The 10,167-nt window shown below is 47.0% G+C and overlaps 1 protein-coding gene across 1 annotated transcript in view; it reads right to left on the minus strand.

Moving 5' to 3' along the window:
- Window positions 1-10,167, minus strand: part of camsap2b (calmodulin regulated spectrin-associated protein family, member 2b) — a 75,305-nt gene that overhangs the window by 8,807 nt on the left and 56,331 nt on the right. Inside the window, exons 7-15 of the mRNA XM_063218593.1 lie at window positions 8,603-8,693; window positions 8,261-8,354; window positions 8,119-8,138; window positions 7,908-7,974; window positions 7,265-7,534; window positions 6,216-6,627; window positions 5,579-5,831; window positions 3,510-4,987; window positions 1,055-1,191 (exon numbers count right to left, since the gene is read on the minus strand). Coding sequence (XP_063074663.1) covers window positions 1,055-1,191; window positions 3,510-4,987; window positions 5,579-5,831; window positions 6,216-6,627; window positions 7,265-7,534; window positions 7,908-7,974; window positions 8,119-8,138; window positions 8,261-8,354; window positions 8,603-8,693 — 2,822 coding nt within the window. The remainder of the gene's footprint in view (window positions 1-1,054; window positions 1,192-3,509; window positions 4,988-5,578; window positions 5,832-6,215; window positions 6,628-7,264; window positions 7,535-7,907; window positions 7,975-8,118; window positions 8,139-8,260; window positions 8,355-8,602; window positions 8,694-10,167) is intronic.

The following is a 10,167-nucleotide window of genomic DNA, read 5'->3' on the forward strand; positions in this document are numbered from 1 at the left end:
CCTTCTACCGGAGCTCCATAGAGAGCATCCTAACATACTGTTTATGTGTGTGGTATCCCAGCTGCACAGCAGCGGACAGAAGAGCTCTTCAGAGAGTGGTCAGCACAGCTCAGAAGATCACCAGCTGTCCCCTGCCCTCTTTAGAGGAGTTGTTCTCCTGTCGCTGTCTAAAGAAAGCCAAGCAAATCATCAGAGACCCCTACCATACTGGACATAAACTGTTTGAGCTGCTGCCATCAGGCAGGCGTTACAGGGCTCTGGGTACAAAAACAAACAGGCTAAAAGACAGTTTTTATCCAAAAGCAATCTACACACTTAATTTTGCACAGCTGACTTTTTAAAATCTTAATTATTTTTATACAGTATATATATAGGTTCTTTGTTGATTTTTAAGCACCGTGAGCATCTGCACTTTACCAATTTCGTTGTACCTGTACAATGACAATAAAGTTTCATTCATTCATTCATTCATTAGAAGATATAAGATATAAGAGTATATACAAAGAACAATGTCTCCCAAAAAAAGTGAAATCAATGGATTGTGAGTAGGATTTATTAGAGTACAAAAGATAATATATCCCAAAGAAAACATGGGAGTAAAAGATGCTCTGCTATCTGTGATTTTGATGCTTGTGAGTTTAATAGATGTATTAGGCCTACAGGTACATTCATTGTGTCTTCTTATTGAATCAAGTCATTCACTTTCTTTTCATTTCAGACATATTGGGTGTTTTTTTCTGTACATGTATTGACTGTGTAATTTCCAAAGAACCAACATCAAACCATGTCAGGTAAAGGAAGATAACTTTGTTTGGAGTCCAAACCTCCAAGTCAGCCAAATGGGGCCAAATTATTACGTTATGGGCAGTTATTACGTTATGGGCAGTTATTACGTTATGGGCAGTTATTACGTTTCAGGTTCTTTTACACACTTGTTCCTATATGTGCGCGATTCTCACCCTCAAAAGGACAAAACTTTTACATGCCTGAATTGAAACAAAAGAAAATGAATGTGTCTTCTTGACATGTTTTGTGAGTGTCATTGTTATGTTACCGTGCTGCCTCCTTCTTCTGCTCCTGCTCGGCCTCCAGCTGCTGCTTCTTCTGCTGCGTCTCCTTCTCCCTCCTCTGCCGCTTCTCCAGCAGTGCAGCACGCTTCTGGGCTATGTCCTCCTCCCCCTGCTGGTCGTCCTGGGGATAGCAGGCACAGCAGTGTTTAATGCACTGTGTGTGCATGTACTGTTGTGCCTTTCATATGAGTAGGCTATGTGTCATGTCAGTGTACGTAACGTACGTATGGCAAAAACAGCTAGGAATAGCAAGCAAACAGCAGGGTTATACAGCATGCACAGGATTTTTTTTTACCTTGCAAGGCATGGCCCCTGTTATAACTTAGCTGTTACAAGAATGGCAGAAAGTTGTAATGCATTACTAAAGGCCCTTTGTACTGTCATAGAGGTGTAATACTAGAGTGTAGGAGTGAAGTTTTTCAGTGACTATTACAGCATGCGTTAAGGGGCTACTGCACTGTGTACGTATGGCCCACACAGCAGAGTCATATGTACATGTATATACTGCGCATGCAGAGGCAGCTAGGAATAGCAAGCACAGCAGTCTTACATGCAGTTGCATTGCAATTTGCAAGACTATTTTTAACACGGCTTCCAGAGTAGACTCAGTTCAGGGCAACCAAAAGTCGTTTTTTTTTTAAATCTTATTCTCATATTCGTTCTATCTACAATGCAACTAGCCAGAGACAAATGCTCAAACCCAGTAGTCTAACTGTATACAGTAGAGTATGTTATGATCCCCCGTGCTCCCCCTACAAGGGCGTGACAATAGCGTATATAGCCTATCATGTGGCAATGCCAGTCAGAGCCAGTGTTGCCAGATTGGGCGGTTACCGCCGTCTACGGGTAAAAACAGGCCATTTGGCCGTTTTTTCTGCAGTTTTATGCCCACAGAAATCAATGTATTTTGTTGAAATTGGGCGGAATTTAGTGCCTCTTGGTGGTTTTTGAGCACCTTTTGGGCGGGATTTGATCAAAGACATCTGGCAACCCTGGTCAGAGCTACTCAGTAGGTTAGTTAGAAAGAGGGCAGTCACAGCATCATGAGCCAGCGGTGCTGCCCTCAGGCCTGGTTATGACCAATCACATCACAGCCAATCACATCATCTGGTTTATAACCAGGACTACTTTAACAAGGAATAAATGCTCATAAATCTGAATATAACATATGTTAAGCTCAATGTTTAATGCCTTTGCCTATGTGTATTCCGAAGCTGCCTTTGTCTTTGTTCTGATGCTGCATGTGTGCACATGTTTGTGTACAATTTAAAATGAATAAATAATAATATTAATTAATGTAATAATAATAATACAAAACACCTGCAACCATCATCACCCTTACAAAAATAAATCAAACAGTGGACCATATTGGTAAGTCTAAGGCTGTATGTTCTGTGTAATCTGACTGGCACAGCTCAGTATGTTTCCATAATGCATGAAGCGCTTTGTCTGTCTCCCCAAACGCAGAAAAAAGCAAAAGCAGACCAACCTTGATGGGCAATGGATTCGCTTTATGGTAGCTTACAGATGCGGTACGGTAAGATTATTATAAAACTAGCCCACGTGAAGGCCTATGTCTTCAGACAGTGCTCAGGGAGTTGGTGCATATGCTCAGGCGCGTGAAAAATTAGAGGGAACATTGCTTCCAAGCAGCTCTAAGTGATCAACTTTTGATTTTAATGTTTTTAGTTTTATTTGATCCTAATTATTTAATGTCCTATTTTAATGTTTTAATTTTCTTTCTTGTTTTCTTTATTTCATTTCACTTTTATTTTTTGTGAAGCACATTGAACTGCATCTGTATATGAAATGTGCTATATAAATAAACTTGCCTTGCCTTGCCTTGCCTTGCCTTCCTGTCCTATCCCATCACACTGCGCCTCCTTGCCTCTCGCTGGCTCTGGCTCTGTCCTACATCTGCACTGCCCGTCTTCATTTGCAAATAAATTCAATTTTGCCGTTTCACTGCACGCTCTACTGATGTCCTCCGTCCCCATAACAGCAAGCAGCACACATTGCTCAAACCCCCGTGATAAACAATGTTGGCAATTATGTGGTGGGAGTTACGTAATATTTTGGGTTAGTCGAGGTACTGTAGGTTCTTGCTCGGTAATCTTGTTGCTGTTGTCTCAACGTTCCAGTGAAAGTCCGCAAACACTGCTTTGTCACTTTGCCTGATTAAGACCAGAAGGTCGAAATGTTGAGCTTTCACCATTAAAATAACGCAGAAGACAAGGAGTGTTTGCAGACTTTTCACTATTCACGTTCACTGGATTATTGCGCTTCATTGTCCGGCACCTGGCCCATCGGGTGGGATGTGCACACATCTACTCCTCTGAACTGTTGTCTCAACGTTTCCACTGCTGTCATTTCAATCCATGGGACCCGAAAAGGGGAAGGTCGCGGATTGGCTTTGCTGCACGACAGAGTAACACTTACCCTGTAGAAGAACCCGCAGCACATCTTCTGGTCTTGGTTCTCCAGTCCCGGTTCTCCATCCGGGCCCGACTCCAGGCCACACTCCATCTGTCCATCCAAAGGCTTCAGAACCGACAGCGGAACCTCAATCAGGTCCTTCCTGGACTGGGCCTCCTGCTGGCCCTTGGAGCTGGTGGTCACGGTAGCCGTCGTCTTCGTCGCCACACATGCCTCCGACAGTGGCTGACACAGCACCTCCCCAACAGACCCAGTTCTGTTGCTACTGATGCCGGCTGCTTTCCTTCCTGCATCTTTCGCTCCTCTCTCCCTCTGCTCTTCCTTTTCCCTTGTCGTTGTTTTCTCACCCTCGGCTTGAGCCGTTTCCTGGCTCTTCCCTGGCTCTGCGTCCGCCCCCTGGGGCTTGTCTTTGGCTTGGTCCGGGCCTGCCTGCACCCTGCTGTCCTTGGTCTCCTGTTCTCCACTGGCTGCTCCAGAAGACGTGGGCCTGGAGTCGTGGCCCAGGTACGCAAAGCAGGCCGTCTGCGTCGTGCTGGGCGAGAACCGGCGAAGCCGCGGCAGGCTGTCCACCGACTGCGGCGTGTTGAGCATGCGACTGAAGGGCGTGATCTTGAGCTCGCTGGGCCGCGGCGTGCGCGGGGTCCTGGCGTGGAAGGACGCCGACTTCCTCTTGATGGTGCTCGGGGATCGGTGCGTGGTGCGGGGTGACCCGGTACCCCCGCCACCCCCTCCTCCGGTAGCCGAGGAGGACAGGATGGGCGACAGCGAACCCACGGAGCCTCCACCGCGCCCCGTCACGCTGCTGCTGCGCAGCTCCCGTAGAAATGTCTTCTGCGGCGACGGTTGTGGCGGGTGCGAGGGCGGCGAGATAACCCAGGACTGCGTGTCGCGCATCTGCATGATGGTCTCTTGTTGCCGCGCCAACCGCTGCATCTCCGTCTGCAGGAAGCCGAGCGAGGTGTTGAGCCGCTCGATGGTGCGCGTGTACTCCGTCAGGTCCACTTCCGCCGCGCCGTCCTCCACGGGAGACTTGGGCGCCGCCCCGTCCGGCTTGCAGCGCTCCAGCCCCGCCCCATCGCCGCCAGCCCCGCTGCCGGGGGTCGGCGTCACATGAGCCGAGGCGGGGTCAGCGGCGACAGCTGCCGACGGGGACGGGGAAGGGGGCTTGGCGAAGTTCGGGGTGCTGCTGGGCGTTTCGGTGACGGGAGATGGGGACGTGGAGCCGCCTTTACGCCGGACGACGTTGAGGAACGCTGTGCGCCCCATGCGCTGGCGGTGGCGCGTGAACGCCGCCTCGACCTTCTTCTTCTGCGCCTCGATGGCGCGCCGCTTCTCCTCCAGCTTCATCTTCAGGTGCACCATCTCCGAGGCCAGGATGTGGCCCGGGTCGCGTGGGGACGTCAGGTGGGCGGGGCTACGAGTCTCAATGGGCGTCATCACGGCTCTGCCCACTGCAGCTGGCAACGTTGCCGCCACAGATGCTGTTAAGACGAGATAAGACAAGATAAGATAAGATAAGATAAGATAAGATAAGATAAGATAAGATAAGATAAGATAAAATAAGATAAGCCTTTATTCAGTATGTTTACATGGGACATTTAATTCCGAATGAACCCCATTTCATTAAAAATAAAACTTAATTCCGTTTTAAAAAACCTAATGTAAACACTTGAACCGGAATTAAGTTTATTCTGAATTAATAATTCGGAACTAAAACCATCATGTAAACATAGCTATTGTCTCTTCAAGAGAGACATTCTGTTTGGACATGAGAGTGTGATGTAACACCAAAAACAGCACAGCAGACAGACAAATGGAACATGTGTAAACTAAACAAGGAGACATGTAAAACGTAAACAGCCAACTGCTGTTAGTGTAGTTCTTAATCTTGCCCCTACCAACCATCAAACATTCGTCCAAAATAATCATGCAAACCAAACATATTGCACACACTCTTCTCAGCGAACACTCTTCTCAGGGAAAAAATAGAATGTGATGCTTCATAAAAAGACCCCCCACCACACACACACATACACACACACACACACACACACACACACACTAAGACCTACTGTGTGCCGCTGTTGTTGTGGATGTCGCGTTCGGCATGTTAAGCTCGGAGCTCTCTGGAGTGTTGCTACCGCTGCCGCTATTCCGGCCCTCCGCCTGGTTCCGCTTCCGGAACTTCTGCTCGGCGAAGCTGGTCATGCGCACGGCGCCGCCGGAGCCCGAGGACGACGCCGGGCTCCCGCAGCCGAGCGAGCGAGCGCCTATCAGGCTCATGGACGGGCTGGCGGAGGAGTCTGGCAGCGGGCAGGAGCGCACCTGTTGAAACAAGGGGTGATAAAGAAGGCAAATACTATATGTGAGGATCTCTCACACCCCTTACATCAAGCATATGAGTTGTTGCCCCTGGGGCAATAAAAGGTATATTCATATTCATATTCATAATCATAGGAGGTTAAGGATGCCTTCATTTCTGACAAACAGAGCCCGCAGATCATTCATACCTACTAGTATATCCATGTTAAATAAGACAACTGTAAGACTGAATAGCTCATCTATCTATCTATCTATCTATCTATCTATCTATCTATCTATCTATCTATCTATCTATCTATCTATCTATCTATCTATCTATCTATCTATCTATCTATCTATCTATCTATCTATCTATCTATCTATCAATCAATCTATCTATCACTCTACCTCGTAGTCCTGGTCCATATCCGAGTAGTCCTTGAGAGACGAGTCCTCGTCCTGTCCGTCCTGGATGTCCTCGGTCCGCACGTGGATGCCCGTGTCCACCTCCGTGGACGTCGAGTTGAGGTCAGCGTCCTCCGCCCGCACCGTGCAGCAGCTGATCCCATCACCAGGCTGGCTGTTGTCGTCGTCATTACCGTTGTCGTGGTGGTGGTGGTGGTGGGGGATGTTGCTTGTGGAGAGGTCCGGTATTTCTCGGCCGTGCAGGAAGAAGCTGCTCTCGCCGGCACTGGTAGTGGGCAGGCTGCTGTGGCTGTGGCTCTGCTCTGTGGCGTGGATGATTTTTAGGGCCTCCTCTATGCTGGGGGTGGTGGCCTGCGGGTGGCCGGGGCTCTCTGGCAACAAGCCATTGGAATACCTGGGAGGAAAACAACAACATGGAGTTGGGAAAATGATCATTTGTCAATTACAGCATTCTCTTTTGAGGAGTTGCCGTTAATGAAACGTGGCTGTGCCATTCTAAATAGGCTACTAAATACATTTTAAGGGGGGCATACGGAACAGTTGGCAACTTTGGGTGGGTCTACGGAAATACCTGCCGTTTTCTGGTGGGTATGCGACGACGCGTCCGTTCTATGTAGACTACACCACTGCGTCTTACTGTGCATCACTTTTGCAGGGGGCTGTGGTGCACTGCGTTAATGCATCTATACTATGCAATGAGGAATTGCCCATGGGGACCAAGGTTTGAGTCCAACCCAGGGGTGAATTTCTCAAAACCAAAGTTGCTTACTACATCAGCTACTTTGTCGTTTTCAATGCATTTTCCCATTGACAACTACCAAAGTTGGTAACAGGCTAACAACTTCTATTTTGAGAAACTCACCCCAGGTCATTACTACCTTATCCCTTTCTCCCATTCTCTTCCTGTATCGGCACAATCGTATCACTATGACACTATTGTATTATAATTAATCATAATGATTCAATTGGGGATCATTAGTCTATTTTAGTTGGCAATGCTAAGGAGGGGCACTGCTCTAAAATGTATTTACTTTGCATCACTCCTGCTGCGTGGTCTTCCGGCGCGCCTGTTGGCCTCTGAGAACTCATCACTGTCCTCTTCCTGTATGTAACCCTCCTGGCCGTTGATTGGCTGGAAGGAGAGGTTCCGCCGCATGTTGCGGTTGGCATGGTGCACCTTGAAGCCCAGGCCCTCTGTGCTGGCCGAGCGGGCCATGCCGCGACCCGACGACGACCCCGGGATGACCGGCGTCACCTCGTCATCAAAGGGGATCTCGAAGGAAATGCCGTGAGCTGACGATCTAGTGATGAGATGAGGAAGATGAAGAGGAGGGTTGAAGGATTTTTTTTTTAACACAACACCAATCAAAGATCTAGGCAGCAAATTTCCCCCTGGGAGCAATAAAGTACACTTTACTCTACTCTATAATATCCAAGATGTCTGTTTTACTCATAAACACAATGCATTGACTGTATTTTCATTTCCCAACAAATAATGCACTTTGGGCTAGGCTCACATTTTTCTGTACCGACTCATTTAGCAATTGCCGATTATTAACTGTTCAAGTTCTTTTGTTTCAGACAAAATAACTTGAACAGCTAATATAACCTCAAGATATAATGAACGTCATATATAGAGATTTCTGATTATGTATTTCTATCTGTGTCTCTCACCTCTTTTCTTTTGGCCATGTTCCCACACCGTCCACATACGACATGGAAGAGGAACGCTTCATCATAGCTGTGGAAATGTGACCAAGCCAAGTAAATCTCTCAAGTCCAAAAAGTCAAAGTCTTCACATCTCATTCTAAAACTGCAAAACACACATTACTATATGCAAATATATTTGGAGGAAAGTAGCTTCATAAATAGCTGTTCACTCACCTGAAGAATTTGGTTGTGAGCTGCAAGAGGTTTAAACAAAAGGGAACATTAGGGAGATACAGCTCACAGGTATGCTAATACGTTATATTATGGGCTGATACATAATTTTGACACTTTGTAAGTGAACAATAAACATACACACCTTGTCTGCTCTGGACTGCATGATCTCTCCAGGAAGTTAGGCTTGTTTTTGGAAATGGGAGCCATTTTAGTTGATGACCGTGGTGGCTCTGGAACTACCAAGTAAAAACAAAACAAAACATTTGGCTGAAATGGACAAAACAAACAGACTCACGCACATTTCCTCACACAGATATGCAGAAACACAGACAGACAGACAGACAGACTACAGAGAGAGAGAGAGAGAGAGAGAGAGAGAGAGGGAGAGAGAGAGGGAGAGAGAGGGAAACACAGATGCATGCAGCACATAGACACAAACAAATAGAAAAAAAGAAAATGATGTAATTCAGCTGGACCTGCTCACCTTTGGTGTCAAAGGATCGGGGCTGTACAAAGGAAGGCTTTACCACTTCGAACCACCAGAACAACTCGGCCATAAACACAAGGTAGTTACTCTGAGGGATGGACACACACACACACACACACACACACACACACACACACACACACACACACACACACACACACACACACACACACACACACACACACACACACACACACACACACACACACACACACACACACACACACACACACACACACACACACACACAAAGAGCAGAGACCAGTGTGAGAGAGGATAATGGAGGCAAATCAAATATGCGTCCAGTCCACACATGGGAACAAAAAGGACACTGTGTTTCTAATCTCCACCCCAACAAAAGTTATCTCACTCCCTTCTGCAGTTACCCAGGCCGTCCAGTGGATGTCTCCACCAGCCCCGATACATCTCCAAAAGCATCCTTGTAAACAACAGAGCTACATTGTATCTCATTATTTACACGGCAACAGACAGCAATTGTTTGTTCCGAGGTCAAAGACTAAAGCCATTCAGATCTCTGGCCATTACGTAAGGCCTGTTCGCTCAACACAAGCCAAATCTAGTCAGACCCATCCCGGCGGAACAACATAGCCCAAAACACAACGTCAAAAGAAAGCATTTACAACTAACAAGACTTTGTCATCTTCGTTTTTTGTCCTGTTTAAAGGCTTTTGTTATACTCTCTTGTACGGTACTTACTAATACATGTGACTCTGACTGCACCAGTGACTGTAATAGAATTGCTCTGTACAAACCATTTACTGTCACCCTTTGTTTACAAAACTATTTTGGGGTCCGCTTCAGCTTATCTGCAGACTATACTAAATGCTTAACTTATGTTTGTTCCTTCCAGGATGTTGCTTTCCTCCAATACCAACCATATAGCCTTGACCTCTACCGTTAAAACATATTATCCCTTGAACAAACCGTTAAATGAGGCCCTCTTATATTTACAGTCCAGTAGACTCTTGGGCTGGGTTTTATGAAAATGAAATGTCAGTGCGTGTGCCCATATGATGAGCAGTGTTGCTCTGCTGAGCCAATAGGGGCCGGCTTGACTGGTTTATATTCACAAGGCGTACCAGGCCTCTAGCATGTGGTGTGGGAAGAATGCCTGAATGCTGCCGCACTGCCAACTCCATCTTTCTCTCTTTCTCTCTTTCTATCTCTCTCTCTCTCTCTCTCTCTCTCTCTCTCCATCACTTTTTCTCTCATTTGGATGGTTTGTTTCCACCCTCTTCTTTCTTCATTTTTTCCTTCCCTCTCTGACTGCGTCCTTTCCTGTCATTTTGGATCAAGTCTATTTCAGTCCCCTCTTCTGTGTTTATCTCTCTCCCTCTCTCTCTCTCTCTCTCTCTCTCTCTCTCTCTCTCTCTCTCTCTCTCTCTCTCTCTCTCTCTCTCTCTCTCTCTCTCTCTCTCTCTCTCTCTCTCTCTCTCTTCAGAACGCCTAAATGCCGTGGCACTGCCAACTCCATCTCTCTCTCCCTCTCTCTCTCTCTCTCTCTCTCTCTCTCTCTCTCTCTCTCTCTCTCTCTCTCTCTC

Source organism: Engraulis encrasicolus, chromosome 16, assembly GCF_034702125.1.
Source record: "Engraulis encrasicolus isolate BLACKSEA-1 chromosome 16, IST_EnEncr_1.0, whole genome shotgun sequence".
Taxonomy (NCBI): Eukaryota; Metazoa; Chordata; class Actinopteri; order Clupeiformes; family Engraulidae; genus Engraulis; species Engraulis encrasicolus.